Source organism: Mustela lutreola, chromosome 11, assembly GCF_030435805.1.
Source record: "Mustela lutreola isolate mMusLut2 chromosome 11, mMusLut2.pri, whole genome shotgun sequence".
Taxonomy (NCBI): domain Eukaryota; kingdom Metazoa; phylum Chordata; class Mammalia; order Carnivora; family Mustelidae; genus Mustela; species Mustela lutreola.
The window spans coordinates 49,679,093-49,700,189 of record NC_081300.1 but is presented as its reverse complement, the minus strand read 5'-3'; the positions used below and the strand labels follow the sequence as shown (position 1 = coordinate 49,700,189).

Here is a 21,097-nt window from a genome sequence, read left to right as displayed (position 1 = left end):
ATAGAACAACTAGACAGAAAAACAGCATCATTACAGTTCTGAATCAACCAACTGAATCTAATCAACATCTATAGAAAATTCATTCCATTCAACAACAGTAGAATACAATTTCCCCCCCAAGTACCCATGGAACATATACCAAGATAGAGCACATCCTAAACCATAAAGCAAACTTGAACAAATTTAAAGGAATCTAAATCACACAAGTGCTTTCTCTCACAATGAAATCAAACTAGAAGCAGTAACAGCAAGATAATAGATAAATTTCCAAATATTTGGAAACTAAACCAGACACTTATGAATAATCCAAGGTCGAAGAGAAGTCTCAAGGGAGATTTTTTAAAAATACAAGGAGTAGAGAGGTGCCTGGGTGGCTCAGCTGGGTAAGCAGCTCAGGTCCCGATCAATGCCCCACATAGGGCGCCCTGATTCGGGAAGTCTGCTTCTTCCTCCTCTACGTCAGCCCCACCCCAGTCCCTGCAAATGCTCTCTCTCGTTCTTGTGCCCTCTGTAATAAATCAGTAAAACCCTAAAAAAAAAAAAAAAAAAAAAAAACAAGGAACAGAATGAAAATGCAAATACAATGTAACAATTTATAGGACACCGTGAAAGCACTGCTGAGACAAACTTTACAGCACTAAATATATACATTAGGGGAAAGTTTGAAGTAAAAAACCTAAGCTCTCACAATTTAAGAACCTAGAAAAAAGAAAACAAAATAAAACCCAAACAAACAAGCAGAAGAGTAGAGATCATTAATATTACAGAAAAACAGAGATAAATCCATTTAGCCAGTTCTTTGAAAAGACCATAAAACTGACAATCCTCTAACAAAACTGACAAAGGAAAAAGAAAAAAAGACAAATTACTAGTATCAGGAATAAAACAGAGGACAGATATATCATTACAGACCCTGTAGACATCAAAATAAATAAACAGGCCGCCTGGGTGGCTCAGTGGGTTAAAGCCTCTGTCTTCAGCTCAGGTCATGATCCCAGGATCCTGGGATTGAGCCTCACATCCGGCTCTCTGCTCAGCAGGGAGCCTGCTTCCTCCTCTCTCTGCCTGCTTCTCTGCCTACTTGTAATCTCTATCTGTCTAATGAATAAATAAAATCTTTCAATAAATAAATAAATAAATAACTACAATTAACAACTACAACACAATATTGACAAGCTATATAAAATGGATCAATTCCAAGAAAACAAAGTGACCAAAACAAACCTAATACAAAACACATCATTTGAATAGCCCATAACTACAAAGGAAGGTAAATATTTAATTTAAAAATGTCTGGGAGGGGCACCTGGCTCAGTGTGTTAAAGTCTCTGCCTTCGGCTCAGGTCATAATCCCAGGGTCCTGGGATCGAGCCCCACATCGGGATCTCTGCTCCGTGACCCGCCTCCCCCAACCGCCTGCCTCTCTAGCTACCTGTGATCTCTGTCAAATAAGTAAATAAATAAATAAAATCTTTTTTAAAAAAAAGTCTGGGGGGAAAAAATCTCCAGGCTTTTTCATGAATGTTCTACCAAATCTTTAAAAAAAGGAATTAACACTAATTCTACACAATCTCTTTCAAAAAATAAAAGAGGTAAAAAAGAAACAATAAACCAATTCAGCAAAGGAGAGGATACAAGATCAATATACAATAATCAATTACAAATAATCCCAAAATGAAATTAAGCAATGCCACTTACTCAAACATCAAAAAAGAATAAAATACTTAAGAATAATGTTAGCCAAAGTACAAGATTTATAGACTATAAACTATAAACTATAAGACATGTTGAGAAAAATTAATGAACATGCAAATAAATACAAAGACATATCAAATTCATGGACTGCCAAGATTTAATGCTGTTAAAACAGGAATCCTTCCCAAAATGATCTACAGATTCAATGCAATCCCATCAAAATTCCAACTGTTTTTTTTTTGAAGTAACAGACACGCTGATCCTAAAATTATAGAAATACAAGAGATTCATAAAGCCAAAACAATCTTGAAAAGAAGAAAAGCTGAAAAGTGTCAGATTTTGCTGCATCCTTACTGCAAAATTATAGTAATCAAGACTGTGGTACTGGCATAAGGAAAGACACAACGAACTGTGAAATAAAACTGAGATTCCAGCAATATATGTATCTATAGTCAACTGATTCTTTTTACAAGGGCCCCAACACCATTCAGTGGGGAAAGAACAGGCTACTCACACGCAATGGAATGAATGTGGATATGTACCTCACCCCACATACAAAAATTAACCCAGAATGGATCAAAAACCTAAATGGGAAGAACTAAAACTACAAAACTCTTAAAAGAAAAACAGATATAGATCTTTGCCTTTTACTAGGCAATGGTTTCTTAGATATGACACCAAAAGCAAGAACCACCAAAGAAAACAATACACTGGATTACCTAAAATGAAAAACTTTTCCTTTGCAAAAGACCCTTAAGAAGATGAAAAGACAAAGACAAGGAGAAAATATATGAAAGCCATGTATCTGACAAAGGATTAGTATTTATAATATAAAGAACTCTCAAAATTTAAGAGTGAAAAATAGAAAATAATAGAATATAAAGAACTATTTCACCAAAGAGGATACACAGATGGCAAATAAACACATGAAGACACACTGAACATCATTAGCCATTAGGAAAAAGCAAATTAAAAACCACAATGATGTATCACTGCAAACCTAACCAAATGGCTAAAATAAAGAATATTGACACCACCAAATTCTAGCAAGAATGCACAATGTGGATCAGTCATATACTGCTAATGAGCATCTAAAATGGTATAGTCCCTATGGAAAATCTTTGACACTTTCTTCAAAAATAAAATGTAGAGGGGCGCCTGGGTGGCTTAGTGGGTTGAGGCCTCTGCCTTCAGCTCAGGTCATGGTCTCAGGGTCCCGGGATCGAGCCCCGCGTCGGGCTCTCTGCTTAGTGGGAAGCCTGCTTCCTCCTCTCTCTGCCTGCCTCTCTGCCTACTTGTGATCTCTGTCAAATGAATAAAATCTTAAAGAAAAAAAAAAAATTAAATGTACAACTACCATGCTATCTAGCAATTTTACTACTGGGTATCTATTCCCAGAGAAATGAAAGATTATGTTTACACTAAAACTGGTACATGAGGGATGCCTTAGTGGCTATGTCGATTAACTGCCTTCGGCTCAGGTCATGATCCCAGAGTCCTGCTCTGTGCTCAGCCCGGAGTTTGCTTCTCCCTCTCTGCCCCTACCGCTGCTCAGGCTCTCAAATAAATAAATAATCTTTTTTTAAAATGGTACCTGAATACTCACAGTAGCTTTATGCAAAATAAATGAAACTAGAAAGAATCCGGCTCTCCTTCAACAGCTGAACGATTAAGCAAGATATGGTATATGCATACCATGGAATACTCCTCAGCAACAAAAAAGGACCTGCTGCTATACAAAATGACCTGGGCTAATTTCGTGAGAATTATGTATGCTGAGAAAAAAATCCCAAAAGGTTACATACTATATGATTTCATTTATATAGTGTTATATATATATAATATATATATATATCCATTTTCTATATATATTATATATATATAATGGATATATAGATATAGATATACAGATACCCCATTTCATATCTTAAAATGACGAAACTATAGAAATGGAGAACAGATGAGTAGTTGCTAGGAATTGAGGCGGCGGCAGGGGCCAAAGGAAAGTGGGTGTGGCTACTACGGGGCAGTATGTGGAATCTTTGTAGGGATGGGAATGTACTGTATCTAGACTACATCCAAGTTAATGTCCAAATCATGATACTGTATTACTGTTTTGCAAGATATTACCATAGGATAAACTTGGTAAAAGATACCTGGATCTCTACTTTTTTTTTCTTTTTAAATATTCATTTATTTGACAGAGAGAGAGAACATGGGCACAAGAAGGGGGAGTGGCAGGCAGAGGGAGAAGAAGCAGGGAGCTGAGCAGGGAGCCCAATGCAAGGCTCAAGGACAGGACCCTGGGATCATGACCTGAGTAGAGGGCGGTCACTTAACTAACTGAGCCACCCAGGTCCCCCTCTTCATATTATTTCTTATAAATGCATGTGATTCCACAATTATCTCAAAATAAAATTTAATGTTTTTTAAAAAAGCAATTAACACACACATACAGCAACTGCAGAAGAATATAAATATATACAGTATCACACTGGAAATATTTCTAGTTTCCAGAAAGATCTTTTTTACCGTGGGGGGGGAAAAATCCAACACGGTTCAGCTGTACCCTAAAGTAATACAACTTATTAAAGTTTCTTAAGGTTGTGATTTTAGCAGTTACAGGCAGGCATACAATCAGCACTTATTAAAAGATACAATTTATCACACCTGTCAGAATGGCTAAAATTAACAACACAAAACAACAGTTGTTGGTGAGGATGCAGAGAAAAGGGGAACCGGTCTTGCACTGCTGGTGAGAAGCCACTCTGGAACAGTTATCGAAGTTCCTTAAAAAGTTAAAAATAGAAATACCCTACAATCCAGTAATTGCACAATTAAGTATTTACCAAAAGAATACAAAAAGATAGATTCGATTTGAAGGGGCACATACATCCTGATGTTGACAGCAGCATTATCAACAACAGTCAAACTATGGAAAGAGCCCAAATGTCTACTGGATAAAGATACGTGTACATACACACACGCACGCATGCGCACAGGAATATTACTCAACCATCAAAAAGAAGGACATCCTGCCATTTGCAATGACGTGTATGGAGCTAGAGTGTATTACACTAAGTGAAATGAGTCCATCAGAAAAAGACAAACACCATTATGATCTCACTCATGTGGAATTTAAAAAACAAAATGGATAAATAGAGGGGGAGGGAGGGGAAAAAAAAGAGAGAAACAAACCATAAAAGACTCTTAACCATACAGAACAAAGTGAGGGTTGATGGAGGGAGGCAGGTGGGAGATGGACTAGATGATGATGGAAATTAAGAAGAGCACTTGTTATGATGACCACTGGGTGTTATATACAAGTGATGAATCACTGAGTTCTACTCCTGAAACCAATATTGCGCTCTGTTAACTAACCTGAATTTAAATAAAAATTAAAAGATACACTTATTTAACTATAGGCATAGATGAGTCAATATTCTACACCACTAATTCCATCTAAAAATAGAGGTAAATCCATGACTTACAAGGAAAACAGTAAAATACACTGAAAATACTAGGCAAGATTTTATGTGAAATGCTCTGAGGAGATACATATAAAAGGAATACAGGTTACAGACTACAGGAGAAAAAATATTAACCTTACTCTACCATAAGGGGCCTATTTACCATAACTAGAGTCCTTTTTCTTATACCAAAATACACCTAAAACTTTGTGTATATGCTAAGTAAACTACAGGTTCATCCATTTTTACTAAGAGATTAACAAATTACGGACATTAACATGGTAACTGCTGAATATTAATTAAAGACTAAACTATTAAGATGAGAAAATCAGCAAAAAGAACCTACTGTCTTTGGCTGCTGATTCACTTTTTTATCTTCTAGATCCTTGAATTTTGATCGAAAAGAGACCATTTTCTCCTGAAGTTCTGGGGTACACAGTTCATACACATCCAACATAAGAGGAAATTTTACATCCTATATACAAAAAGAAAAAATATGTGTCAACACACTTATAAAAGTAGCTATTTAAAATATCTTCATGCTTTTACAGTAGTACTTTCACAATTCAAATGAAGTTGATAATAAAATTTATTAAAAAATCACTTGGAAATCTATGCAGCTGAAAACATCATAGTGCCGATTTTCAAAATCAGTTACCAATTTTTTTAAAAAATAAGCTCCACGCCTAATGTGGGGCTTGAATTTACAACCCTAAGATCAAGAGTCGCACGCTCTACTGAGTGAGCTAACCAGGCACCTCCTGGTCATAACTTTTTAAGATTAAAAAAATCTGTTTAGCTTTTTTTCCAATTAAACCCATGACTCTGACCACAGAAGAGTTACCAAAACATACATGACAAAAGAAGCATTTCAGAAATACAGCACATCAGCCTCAGTGAAAATGGATACCTACAACTAAAAATGGAATCAATTTACAAATGGGGGTCACTTAATGACTTTCTGTAATGTGAATACACCTTTACACAGAAATAAGTGATACAGTTCAATAACTAATATTAATACAGAAAGTTGGGGTGCCTGGGTGGCCCAGTGGGTTAAAGCCTCTGCTTTCGGCTCAGGTCATGATCCTAGGTTTCTGGGATCGAGCCCCACATCGGGCTCTCTGCTCAGCGGGGAGCCTGCTTCCCCCTCTCTCTGTCTCTGCCTGCCTCTCTGCCTACTTGTGATCTCTGTCAAAAAAATAAATAAAATCTTTAAAAAAAAAATACATAAAGTTAACAGTATTAAATATTCTAAATACATTTAACCTTATTGTATAATAGTAAGTATATCTGATATTGTATTATGAATTTTAGCTCAGGAGGTTAGGATTACATTTACCTCCCCCAGGGACCATGGAGTGTGGATATGTAGCAGAGCTACAGCTCTACAAAACAGTTACATCATAAGGTTGGCTCTTACTCAAGAAACTACAATTATTGCACTAGAGAATGCAGCATGCCTTCTTCCCCACACTCCCATCCTCCAAACCTGCTGGGTCAGTATCTGTGGAGTTGAGGATCTGCTCAAGAGCAGTATTTCTGGGGAGTGGAGGGCATCCATGAGAACTAATTGGGAATCTTTTGAACAATTTTTAGGACCTCAGGCCCTACCTAATCAAACACTAGGGGTGGGCTGGTGGTGAAAGTCAGGCATGTATATGTTTAAAAATAAAAAGGATGGGGCGCCTGGGGGGGGGGTTAGTCAGTTACTCATCTGTCTTCAGCTCAGGTCATGATCCCAGAGTCCTGGGATCAAGTCCAGCATCAGCTCACTGCTCAGTGGGGAGTCTGCTTCTCTCTCTACCTCCTGCTCTCCCTGCCTGTGTGCGCTCACTCTCTAACAAATAAGTAAAATCTTAAAAAAAGAAAAGAAAAGAACCACTTGTCTATTGTTAATAACTTCCATACTTAGAATATTTCAAAGAAAGTTTCTCCCTAAAGGAAGAAAGAAATCTACTGTGAATTAGGGATTGCTGTCAAAGAATTACAATGTTTATTATACTGAAGTTCATTACTAACCTTAAGAACTTTAGCATTCACAGATTCCTTCTCTTTATAAAAAAATCGAACCATCTGAATAGTCAAGTAAGCAGGTAGTCGGCTGATCTTAGACTGAGGGAAAAAAAATGCAAGAAATCCTGTCACATGCAAATACAATACAAGTTTTTAATGTCTTGGTTTGGCAAAAACAAAGACTGGGTAAAAATTTTTAGAAATTTTTCATCAAAATGGATTTAATTTCAAAAGGAATGCACAACTTACAGATTTTATATATAAAGCATTTCTTTGCAATGTTGGAGACTGTTTAGTGATTTCTTCCTGAAGTCGCTAAAAAAAGAACATAACAGGAGACCAAACATTTTTAGTTTTAAAGAATATTTTTCTGCAATATAGAATCACACTTTTTTCCCTAAAGTAAGCTCTAAACCCAAAGTGGGGCTCGAACTGATGACCTCAAGAATCAAGAGTCAATGCCAGCAAGGTACCCTTAGAAGCACACTTTTAGTTCTTTTAAAAATTAGTATTCCTTAATAGACAACATGCATCGATAGATTCATACCACTGAAAAATAATTTCAATGAAGACTATGTAGGAAAGTTTTTAGATATGAGTCAGTTCTTAAAAGGTATCAATTTATACTGGTGTGAACTCCTCAGAATGTAAATAATGTTTGATGTTTTAAATTGTAACACAAATGCTGCTCAGATTCTGAGTTTACAATGTATTTTATATAACATAAAAAAGCCTTTATGGCTTCTGCCTATATACAGATTATCAGAATACTCATACAGAAGGACAATTATGAGAAGGTAGGAAACCCCTGTTCCTTATTCTTTATGTATAAAAGCCTTCTAGAAGCAATTATTCTCAAATGAGAAAAGTTACACAGAAAACCTGTTAATCTAACAAATGTGGAAAAGACTTTAGCCACTATACATATCTTAACCATTGTGTCTGCCTTTCCGTTTTTTACAGTCTGTGTGACACTCAGCAAGACAGTTATCCCCTCTGGGCATCATATGGAAATGATGATAATACCTATATCATAGTGCTGTTGTTAGAACTACATAAGTTAGGTACATGTAAAAAAAACATGGACAACTATTTGGCATATATTCTATATTCAACAGACATAAGCTAGCTACTATTTCTAATTTTTAAAAAAGCACTACTAATGTGCTCTGCTTTGTAAGAACATTAATACACAAGAAATTAGAGTTAAAAATTTACTGTTACTGTTCACTGTAAGCACGTTACTTGTATAAAAAATTAATTTTAAAAAATTACTAATTTCATTACCAAAGGAATCACTGTGTACCTTTTTAACATTTAATCAAGTCTGTTTGGCAACAAAAAGGTAAAGAAATATGGAGTCAAATCACTCTAGAATAATCAGAACCAATGATGATAATCCATCTAAACAGTGGGAAAGATAACATCTCATAAATACATGCTTCTCAAGAACATGTATCTGGTGTGATGTTACTCATCAGGTAAGCTACACATATTATCGATCCAATCCACTACCCAACCACTACCAATCCACTATCATCTAGAAGTTCCAAGTATATCTAGTTTTCTTCTGGGATTTTATAAAATTATGAAGAAAAGTATCATCCTGGAGAGTCCCTGCCAAAACATTCCATTCTATACTCTCCAATTACAGTTATGCTTCTTGTTTTGATGTCCTGAAACTTGTACATTATAACCTGCTATAGTACTCTTAGTGGTTAGCTATTATTAAGCTTTTAAAATGAACTTCTCTTAAAAGTATGCCTCACTACAGTCCCCCTCAGTATCACAGGGCAGAGAATATTACTTTCTATTTGCCTCTTATGTCTGCATTTACCAACAACTCCCCTAATTGATCTTACCCTGAACTGTAGATGGGAACTCCCTAATGACAAATTATCGTTTATCAATGCAATCCCTGCCCCAATTCATTGCCTATCCTTCAAAACATGTACATATTTCCCAAACCATATCAAAGTACTAAATTCACAAGCCAAACTTTTATATTTTGTCAATCTGCTCATTAGAGTGCATTCTATAGTATGAAAATGGGGTAAGAGTGCTAACTGGAGAATCAGAGAATCAAATTCTAGACCCAGCTCTACCACAAAGCAATGAAGTCACTTACATTCCAGGGCCTCAACTGCAATACTGGTAAAAGGCAGAGGGCCCACGTGGCCTGATTTACACAGTACGATCCCAGTTTATACCTTGTCATTACTAATAAACCCTCATTAAATACCCTCAGAGGCCTCCTGCAATGCTTTTGTTTGACCTAACAATACACAACCTTGTGTTATGTGTGTTTCTATTTAATGACAATTCATGGTCTTCATAGCCAACTATACTATAACTCATCCCTAAATGAAGCTTATCCAACATTTTCTCCTTAAGGCTTATCTAAATAAACATTCACACAGAGCCTTCTTGGGCTTAGAACACTAGACAGCACTTCAGCGATATGGCTGAAGGCCTATTTTAAATAGCACATCACCAATAAAAAGCAAAAGATTGAAAAAAAAAATGCAGGTACTAAAATTACTATAAAAGGACACTTGTTAACAGTATGAACTGAAACAAGAAAGCAAAGCATCACCTTTTTGGAGCTCAGGTGAGACTGTCTGGCAACCCAAAATTTTTGCCAGTCAGAGCAGGTCTACAAATGACCATGAAAGCACCCAAGTACTGATGTTAAGAGTTACAAATACATTTTAGCAAGTAAGTGCATCTGCAAATGCAGAATCCATTTATAATGAGGATCAACTGTAACTGATCTTACCAATTTAAGTCCTGTAAAAAGATACTTGACTTCTTGATTGATAAAACAGCTAAGCTGAAGCTGATTTTCCTTTCCTTTAGTGACCTCTTCTTCTTCAGATTCTGTACATTTCATGCTTTGAGAAATAAGATAAGGAATATCCCAACAGGTAATCAATCTGCTATAATATAATAAATTATATGTTGAACATAATAAATTATCCCTTTGCTATTAAAATTAATAGCATCAATATTTGCAAATGATATCTGATACAGGGGGAGTATCCAAAATATATAAAGAACTTATACAACCCGAAAATAATAATTCAATTTAAAAATGGGCAGAAGATATAAAGAGAATTAGACATTTCTCCAAAGACACAGAGAAGGCCAACACATGAAAAGATGCTCAGTGTCAACTCATCATCAGGGAAATGAAAATCAAAACCACAATGTCACCTCACACTTTTATCAGAATAGCTAAAATCAAAAACATGAAAAACAAATGCTGGGGTCACTGTGTGGCTAGCTGTAAACATCCGACTCTTGATTTCATCTTAGGTGGTATCTTGGAGTTGAGAGATTGACCCCCACGTCAGGCTCTGCACTGGACATGGAGCCTACTTAAGATTCTCCCTCCCCCCACCCCACCTCTCTCTCTCCCTCTGAGGGGGGCCGGAAAAATCAAGTGTTGGCGAGGAAAAGGAACTCTCATACACATCTGTGGGTGGGAATGCAAACTGGTGTAGCCACTATGGAAAACAGTATGGAGTTTCCTCAAATAATTAAAAATAGAACCGCCTTGGGGTGCCTGGGTGGCTCAGTGGGTTAAGGCCTCTGTCTTTGACTCAGGTCATGATCCCGGGGTCCTGGGATGGAACCCTGCATCAGGCTCACTGCTCAGCAGGGAACCTGCTTCCTCCTCTCTCTCCACCTGCCTCTCTGCCTACTTGTGATCTTGTCTGTCAAATAAATAAATAAAATCTTAAAAAAAAAAAAAAAAAACCCTCAAAAAATTAAAAATAGAACTAACATTTAATCTAGTAATTCCACTACTAGGTATCTGCACAAAGAATACAAAAACCTACTTTGAAAAGACATATGTACCCTTATGTTTATTGCAGTATTATTTACCATAGCCAAATTATGGAAGCAACCCAACTATCTATCAATAGATGAATGGATAAAGAGGATGTGGGAAGTATCTACAATGGAATATTATTCAGCCATAAAAAAGAATGGAATCTTGCTATTTACAACAACATAGATGGATCAAAGGTGTATAATAAAAGTGAAATAATTCAGTCAGAGTAAGAAATACTATTATTTCACTCTCAACAAGAATAAACGAGGTGGGTGAGGGTCTGGATGAAACAGTTGATAGGGATTAAGACTTATTGTAATGAGCACTGAGTAATGTAGAGAATTGTTGCATCACTATATCATACATCTGAAACCAATGTAACACTGGATGTTAATTATACTGAAATTTTAAAAATAGCATTATCCACTGGTATTTTAAACATTTTGTTTTCCCACATTTGTTTCAACATACTTTAAAGTGCTTCATGCACTTAATAATATGAGTAATGAATAATAAAAGTAATAAAAGGATAAACTAAACAAATGTAAGTTGGTACTTATACAGTCTTAAAATGGTTTTAACACAAAAATATATAAAAAGAAATCTAAGTTTCCACCCATGACCTAGAAAATAGTCCTTCCCTGAATTCATGAATTCATGCTTTATGAATTAGTTCAATTTTATATATATAATCTGGCTGATATACTGTTTCATACAATAAAAAATTAATTTCCTATGAAGTGAATTAATGAGGCTGACTAAAGATATTCTTAGCAAAAAATAATATCCTTAAAGTGTACATTTATCTAGGGACACCTGGGTGGCTCAGTTGGCTAAGCAGCTGCCTTCGGCTCAGGTCATGATCCCGGCACCCTGGGATCTAGTCCCACATTGGGCTCCTTGCTCGGCAGGGAGCCTGCTTCTCCCTCTGACTCTGCCTGCCACTCTGTCTGCCTGTGCTCTCTCTCTGACAAATAGATTAAAAAAAAAAAAAAAAGAAGTGTACATTTCTCTAACTTTAGGATTTCTCTGATGGGGGATTTTTCCAAATTCCTAAGTTTCATTATATCTTTTAGGCATAAAAGCCTCTGAGGAATTTATCTATATACCCCACCCACCACTCCAATGAGTCGACAAGGCTACTGGTACCAATTCACTTCTAGTAAGTTATGAGTACATCTCTACAAATCTTGGCTCATAAGGATACGTAGTTTCAAATTCAACTCCGAAGAACTGATCAATTAAGCTTTTCTTTTTAGAAGGTGTCACTGCTGATGCAGATGAAGACTCTGTCTGCAAAAATTAAAATGAAATAAAAATTCTAATTTTTCTTTATATAGGTACTAATGTATATTTTCCCCACACAATCCAGTTTAGTAAATACATATTTAGGCTTTTAAAAATGTAATCCCTTTCTGGGAAATCCTTCTACTGTTCAAAAAACAATACCAAAAGACTATAGATGTTCAGTAATATCAATTAAGTTTAATAAATAATACAATGCATTCAAGTGTCAAATGCAAGCTTTCAAATTCTAACTACAGGCTGAGCATCCAAAGTATTCAAATACATGTCTATTAGGATAAATTTATTTCAAGCTTTTGGCATGGGGGAGAGTATAATTATCAAGGTATAATGAAAATCTATAATCACAAACATGTCAATTACCTCTTTAACAGAATCATCCTCTATGGCTTCCAATTTCTGTTGCAATACTCGCATCATTTGTATCCAACATTCATTAGCATCCTGTAATTTAAAAAATGACAAAGTAAATAATCCTGGCTGTTGATAATGTTTTATCTACAAAATCCTTCCAAAAGAATTACTGGTTCCTTAGGGAAGGGGAAGAAAGCGGTTTTTTATTTAAAAATATTAAGTCAAACTAGATTATTATACGATCTTCAGAACAATGAGGAATTCCAAAATATTCATTTATTCAAGAGATGTTTACTGAGCTCTTCCTTATGCTAACTACTGTTTTAGACACAGGAATAAACAGCAGTAACCAAAACAGAAAACGTTCTCAATGGGAACATAAACAAAATATAACAAATTCACCTAAAGAAAAGAGTTACACGAGTTAAAAAAGCAGTATGAAAAAAATAAAAATAACAATAAAAAAAGCAATATGGGAACAGAAAATGATGAAGGGAAAGAAGTATGCTATTTCAATAGGCAAGTCAAGGAAATGTCTGTGATGCCTTGACATTTTAGCCATGAGACCTGAGTGAGGTCAGGAAGCAAGCCATGCACTATCTGAGAGCCAAAGAAATAAGAGCAAAGACCCTGCATAAAGATGGTACTGGAGGGTTTAAAAAGGTAAGTAGGAAGCCAGTGTGTTTGAGAGTCAAAAGAAGTAAGCGAGAGAGAGAGTGGCAGACAAGAGCTCAGACAGGGACACAGGACCTCGATTATTCAGGACTAGAACAGAAAATCACTAGGAGGTAACAAACAAGGGACCAAGATAACCCTATTTACATTTTATAGACTCTGGAGACTGTGTGGAGAAGCACTGCAGGAGGACAAAAAACAGAAGCAAGGTAATAGTTAACAGACCACTCCAGCCAAGAAATGAGGATGATGTGAACCACAGAGGACTTGAAAATTGGAGCATGTTTGGAAATACAAATAAACACAGTAAGTGTACAACACCTAAGTTTTACATTTACAAAATGAAAACCACAGAACCTTGCCCTGTTTACCTGTTGAAGATATTGGCCTTGTTCACCCTTCTCTGCAAACTGTGGAAAAGCCATGTGCAAAAACTGCAGTAGAATAATAGGTGGAATACTAGAAGAAGTTTTATCCATGGAATCAAACAAATCTCTAAGGGCTTAAAAACAAAGCAAACACTGCTTTAATATGTAATATTTAATACTTAATATGACATATGTAATACATGTTACTGTATATTAATTCTAGATTAATACAAACAAAAACTGCTGAGTAATATTTTTAAGTATATCTACTACTTCTGTAGTTGTCAAATTCACAATAAGAAAAAGATTTGTTTGGGGGCACCTGGGTGGCTCAGTAGCTAAACGTCTGCCGTTGGCTCAGGTCATGATCCCAGGGTCCTGGGATCCAGCACCACATTGGGCTCCCTGCTCAGCAGTAAGCCTGCTTCTCCCTCTCCTACTCCCCCTGCTTGTGTTCCCTCTCTTGCTGTTTCTCGCTCTCTGTCAAAAAAATAAATTAAAAAAAAAATTTTTTTTTAATTTGTTTTTAAATCTTGAAGAACTGACCAGACTTTATAATGTAATGACTAACTATAAACAACTTCTGAGTCCTACCCCTCAGTCTCTCTCTCCTTGCCAGGCTTTGTCTTCCCAAACAAAGCAGGGCATATTCATTCACTAGAGCAAACACATAACCTCTGTCTAGAGATCAAACAGGCTAATGTTACTGTTCTGGTACTATGCCATTATCAGGTCATCAGGTCACCACTCTCAACCTACCTCCTTTTAAGCCTGTACTTGGTTCCCATCTACTCAACTCCTAAATTTTAAAATCTGTTAAACATACTTCATGACTCTATTGATAGCTAAAAACCAAAATTAATTTGCCTTCTTCAAAATCTTTCCTCCATCATCTTCTCTCACCTTCATAATTCTCATCGTCAGTCACAGCCCTGCTCTGGGAGTTGAGAATACTTTTCCTCTGCTGACTTCCTAGCTATCACACCTTGCCTTTACTTCAAGTACAGCAAAATTCTAGTCTAGCCTCTCCTGACTTGTTTTATTAACTAATATGTGAAATGTTATCTACCATTATGATATAAATGGAAGACCCACAAATACTATCTCAGCACAAAGCCAGTGTTTAATAAAATGTTCCCAAATAAGACAACTAAACATGGTGTTTAAAATATTCTGGGGGTACTCCTCGGTGGCTCAGTCAGTTAAGCATCTGCCAATGGCTCTGGTCATGATCCCAGTTTTCTGGGATCAAGTTCCGCATCAGGGTCCCTGCTTAATGGAGAGTCTGCTTCTCCATCTCCCTCTGCTGCTCCCCCTGCTTGTGTGCATGTGTGCTGACAAATAAATAAAATCTTTAAAAAAACTTTTGGGAGAAGGAATAGCTAAAATCCTATATCACTACCAATCTAATGTTTCTTAAAATAGAAAAGCCCAAATTGTAGTAACACTTTAAGGTACACATTACTCAAAATAAAAAATGACTTAAGATTTAATGTATACCATAAACAGCATCTCAAAGTACTTCATTAGTTTGAAATAAAAAAGTCAAAATGCACTCACTGTACATTAAGAGACTAGGTGGACATGACAACTAAATGCAAATCAATATGTGATCCTAAACTGGATCCCGAAGCAAAATAGAAAAACAACTTTATAACGGGCAATATTGGGTCAACTGACAAAATTTACGTCATTTGTATTTTAGAGTACTTTATCCATGTTAAACTCCTACCTAGACTTTGAAAAATGGGGATTGTCTTGTGGTTATGAATGTCCTTTTTCTTGGGAAATACATACTAAAGTATTCAGGAATAAGACAGGATGTCTGTACCTTACTCTCAAATGGCTCAGAAAAAAAGAATACTGTTACAGAGAATGATGAACCAGCGTGAAAAAAAGTTTGTAATTGGTGAATTCCTGGAATTGTTCTTTGTGCTAATTTTAAATTTAGCACAGAATAAAATTTAAAAATGAAGAACAGTATCTTTCATCCCTTCACTACAAGACTCATAGGTTACTGGAGAAGTTGCTGCCATTCTGAGTTACTCTCAGATACACAAGCAATCAAGTGAACTAGGTATAAGTGATCATATTTTTCTCATTAAAAACTTCATTTCAACAAATAAATCTACTTTCAGGGAAAAAAAGGTCAAAGGAAAATCTCTAACTCCAAATGACACAAAGAAACCTACTGTTTATAGTATTACAAATGAACAGCTGACCACAATGAGATACTACTTCACACCCCTAGGCTGGCTATAATCAAAGACAGACAATACCAAGTATTATTAAGAAAAATTGGAACCCTCATTCATGGGAGAAATATAAAATGATGCCAACTGCTTTGGAAAACAGGCTGGCAGTTCCTCAAAAAGTTAAATATAGTTACCATATGACCCAGCAATTCCACTCCCAGATATGCACCCAAGAGAAATAAAAACATTATGTCCATAGGAAAGTTTGTAAAAATTTTCAGCAATACTTGTAATAGTCAAAAAGTGGAAACCACCCACATGTCTATCAGGGATGGAAGGACAAATGGAATGTGATATATCCCTACAATGGAATCTTACTCAGCAATTAAAAGGAAAAAAAGTACTAATACATACTAAAATGTCAATGAACCTTGAAAACATTCTAAGTGAAAGAAGCCAGACAAAAAAGACCACATACTATATAATTCCATTTATGTCAAAAGTTCAGAATAGGTAAATATACTGAGACTGACAGTAGATTAATGGTTGCACACAGCTGGAAGTGGTGAGGAGAAAACAGATTGAGTGTTAAATGTTATAGTTTCTTTTTCAAGACCACAAAAACATTCTAAAATTGTGGTAATGGCTGCACAGCTCCGCATATACTAAAATAACACTGAATTACACACTTAAGTGGGTGAACTTTATGGGATGTGAATTTTATCTCCATAAAGCTGTTACCCTTGGGGCACCTGGGTGGCTCAGTGGGTTAAATCTCTGCCTTCGGCTCAGGTCATGATCCCAGGGTCTTGGGATCGAGCCCCACATCAGGCTCTCTGCTCAGTGGGGAGCCTGCTTCCTCCTCTCTCTCTGCCTGCCTCTCTGCCTACTTGTGATCTCTGTCAAATAAATAAATTAAATATTTTAAAAAAAAAAAGCTGTTACCCTCTACCCCAAGAAAGGCATGGCTATAAAAATACCCTATACCAACCTAACCTAATGATTTGAGAATATTCATCTTTAAAACCAGCCCAGAACAAATGGGGACAAAATATATGGTCTCATGTAATGAAGAAATAAGTTATTTCTATCCTTTAAGAATTTGTTTTTCCTCATACTTCATACTATTTCCTTACACTAACACCCACTAAGACGCTCTCTTATAATGACTGTATCTACAATAAAACCTCTCTCTGTATATCCAGAGATATATTTTACTAATAGAACCTAAAGCCAAAATTAATTTTAATCCAAAAAATCCAGACTATTTTTCAGAAAAAACAGACATCATTGGTTTATAATTTGAATAATAAAGTGGGCCCTTAAGTTGCTTAACACTAAGTATAAGTACTCCAGTTTTCAATGAGATGATGTTTTACAAAGTATCTTTTGTAAACTGAAAGTTACTAAACGAACTGAGTGAAAAGTAACATTTCTTGTTACTACACTGTCCTATCAGAAAGGCATATATTTAAGATACTGACCTGCAGTAATATACTGTGCTGAAGCCATTTCCCCTGAAGCTCTCAAGGCACCTGCATACCTGGGAACATTAAGGCAGAATTAAATAGGATTCAATTCACTCTAAAACTCAAAAGGAAAGAAATTAATTAAAAGAGTTTATAGTGACACCCTCAACTGCAACTTAATCTGAGTTGTTTCCATCTTTTATCTTCTTTCCTTCTGGTCTTATTCCTATAACCCTTATATGGGCAAAAAAGGAACACTAGGAAAAAAGGGAATTTAGATGAATGAAGCCTACCTGAAATTCTTTATCCTAACTTATTTTAAAAAAAATTTTTTTTCCTGAAAACAATGTGAAACAAAACGTACATTCTTAATGTCCATTATTACAAAGAAAATAAAATACACTTTCAGAAATAAGAAAAAAACCTTAGGTCAAAAACATTAAATCAAAATTAATACACCTACATTCAGCATTCACTTGTTATATAACCTTAAATAAGTCACTTAATTTTCAAGTCCATCAGATACCTATATACTGCAGTGTTTCTATGAAATGACTTCTAAATTCACTTTCAATTTATAATCCTCATTTAATTTAGAACAGCACAAAGGACTGGCCATCCAAAGGAAATAAACAATAGTATTCACTCATACAATGTCTTATGACACAGGATCAGAAATTATCATTCAGATAATATCAAACACTTGAGAGGTAGGGGAATGACTGCCTATTCACTATGATTAAAACAGCCAGTGGAGGGGCACCTGGGTGGCTCAGTCAGTTAAGCATCTGCCTTTGGCTCAGGTCATGATCCCATGGTCCTGGTATCGAGCCCCTCACTGAGCTCCCTGTAGCAGGAAGCTTGCTTCTCCCTCTCCCCTGGCTTTTGTTCCCTTTCTTGCTGCCTCTCTGTCAAATAAATAAATAGAGCCTTAAAAAACAAAACAAAAGAAAACACCCACTGGAGGGACTAAAATGAGAAAGACTGAAATCAACCAAGAGTGGCAATAACGTGGACCAACCAAACTATCCATACCATCAATAACATGGATAAACTTCAAAGACTATGATGGTGAACTAAGCCAAATCTCTGTACATTTAACTTCCAGAATGCACAAAACTAGTAAGAGGTCAGTAGCTGCTTGTAGAGCTGGGTGGTGGAGGGGATGAGGACTGGGAAAAGATACAAGTACAAAAACATCCTGAGATGAGGGAAATGTTCTACAGTTTGTAAAATGGGTTACAGAGAATTTGCACTTATCAAAACTGACCACACCAAACACAAGATATTTCATATTTACTATATGTAAATATTTCCATTTAAAAACAAAAAACCTCTGTGCTACATAAGTAGAATGAAAGAGGTCACAGAAAATATGCTAAATTATATCCAATTAAGAAGTTCTGTTTTTCTCTTTTGTTTATTTAGATCTTTCAGAAATTGCTGTGACTTTTTTTTAATTTTTAATATACAATTCATGTCTAAATTACATATGTTCTTTTTAAAAAGGGAAAATCATTAATAGTTTCCCACTCAGTTTACAACTACCTAAAAGGCATTTTTGAAGTTGAAGTACCAATAAAGCAAGTGTATCCCAAAACATCAGTGAAGTACGTAATGACACAACTGCTGCTGTTACTGATTTTACTTCTAGTTACAGGGTGACACTGCTAAGTAACTACTCCTACATTTATTGCAAAGGCTACACTAATAATTTTTTCTTAATAACTGAGAATGGAAAATCATGAGTGATTTAATAGCATTCCCCCACAAAAAACTCTCATTACACCAACATTTATTTTCTAAGTAATAAAACCATCCAATAAACCAAATAATATTAACAATTAAACTTTACAAAGAATAACTGTTAGAAAGTAAAAGAACTGACATGAGTACTGAGAGATGTAACAGAAATACATTAAAAAAGGTACCTTTTCTACTCTTTATCAAGTCAACAATATATAAAAATTAAGTAATGACATAGAAAATCTGAATATAATTCATCAACTTAATGTCTACTAATACTTTATCACCTACAAAAAGAGTATGCCTTGACTCCTCTACCACCTGTGAAATATTCACATCAATCATACATCAGCTCAACCCAAACATTCATCAACAGAAAAATGGATAATTATTTGGTAGTATGTGCATACAATGGTATACTATACAGCATATATATGAATGAACTACAAATACACAGTTAACCAAAAATAATGAGCTAGACCCAAATGAACACAATCTATGTTTCTGTTCACAAAGCGTTCCAAACAGGCAAAATTAATCCATGAGGTTAAAAGCCACACTAGTATTAACAATTTTGAACAGAAAGGTGGAGTAGCAATCAGGAAGGGAGAGTCGTGAGGGGATTTTTAGAAGCCCATAGGGTTCTGTTTGTATTGGTTACACAGATGTGTTCACTCTAGGATAGTTCGTTTGTACTCTTTTTTGTATGTTAATGTCTGTTAAATTAGAAAATTGGGGGTCAAAAGGAAGAGCTTTTACAGTCTTTAAAAAAAAAACATATCTGAACAGCCTCATCTAATGAATAGGGAATAGAGGCCAACACTCAAAACTAAATACTTTCATTAGTACAAAAGAACAAATAAATGATCTAAGCATACAACTTAAAATAAAACAGCCTAAGGAAAACAAATAAATCAAAACAAAAAAAGACAATGAAAAGAACTGACTGAATAAACCTACTAACTGATTTCTGTGAAAAATAAAATATACAAACCTCTGGCAATGGTAAATTTGTATGTATAAATTTCTATATATCTAGCAAATAAGAACTGAAAATAGGGGAAAATACAGGTCCAAAATAGAGAACTCTTATGCTAAAATATCTTAAAGACATTAAGGACAAATTCATAGGAAAACAAATTTAAAAAACTGACCCTAAAAGACACAGAAAATGTACATTTAAAACGCAAAAAAAAAAAAAAAAAAAAAGGTTGGGTCCAACCAATTTTATAGTTAAGTTCTATCAAGAACAGATCATTCCTATACAAATCTGAAAATGCAAGTAAAATAACAGCCTAGTAATTGCTAATGAAAAAACTATGTGGTACTTCCCAAAAGGTGCCTTGCCAATCTCCAGTAAGATAAAAAAATGTCCACGAGATACTGTTTTTCGTAACTCACAGAATTTAAGGGTAATTTTTATTATATACACTTTTCACTTTAAGTTCTAAATTCAGAACTCCTACATTATCATGAGGTTCCACTATTGGGCAGCATCAACCAAATCAGATTTTACCTGCAGCTCTGGTTCCTGGCCATCATTGCCTCTTCAGCTAACCCAGTCTATTTCCTTTCTAGCCTTTATAACATATATCCTACTCTCCAGAACCTGCCAAATAAAAATCCTTAAGTATTTAAGCATAAGCTTCAGCACCACCAGTTGTAAAACATCTTCCATGGAAATTTTCCTCTCTTCTTCATTCCTATTTTATCAGTTAGTGCCATTTCTCCAAAGACATACAACCCCATCCATGTCCTCTTGTATTAAGTTAGTTAAGTACAATGGTTTCCAACCTCTTGTAAAATCTAAGCATTCAAAAAATACTTCATCTGGTTTCAAGAACACTGAATCAACAGGATGAAATTTCCCCTGCTTATTATACAAAACTCAGAGAAATAACTCCAAAACATGGAAGAGTTCTCTTTCGAATAGAAGCTAGAAGGTATCCCAGGTGAAAAAAGT

General features: G+C 35.5%; 1 protein-coding gene across 4 annotated transcripts in view; it reads right to left on the bottom strand.

Moving 5' to 3' along the window:
• The window catches only part of USP14 (ubiquitin specific peptidase 14), a 48,238-nt gene that overhangs the window by 4,674 nt on the left and 22,467 nt on the right, over positions 1-21,097 (bottom strand). For all 4 annotated transcript variants that reach the window (XM_059139036.1, XM_059139037.1, XM_059139039.1 and 1 more), the window contains 8 exons: positions 17,404-17,462; positions 13,728-13,858; positions 12,691-12,771; positions 12,230-12,315; positions 9,961-10,075; positions 7,431-7,496; positions 7,188-7,280; positions 5,512-5,640 (listed from right to left, as the gene is read on the bottom strand). In XM_059139036.1, the coding sequence (XP_058995019.1) occupies positions 5,512-5,640; positions 7,188-7,280; positions 7,431-7,496; positions 9,961-10,075; positions 12,230-12,315; positions 12,691-12,771; positions 13,728-13,858; positions 17,404-17,462 (760 nt within the window). The remainder of the gene's footprint in view (positions 1-5,511; positions 5,641-7,187; positions 7,281-7,430; positions 7,497-9,960; positions 10,076-12,229; positions 12,316-12,690; positions 12,772-13,727; positions 13,859-17,403; positions 17,463-21,097) is intronic.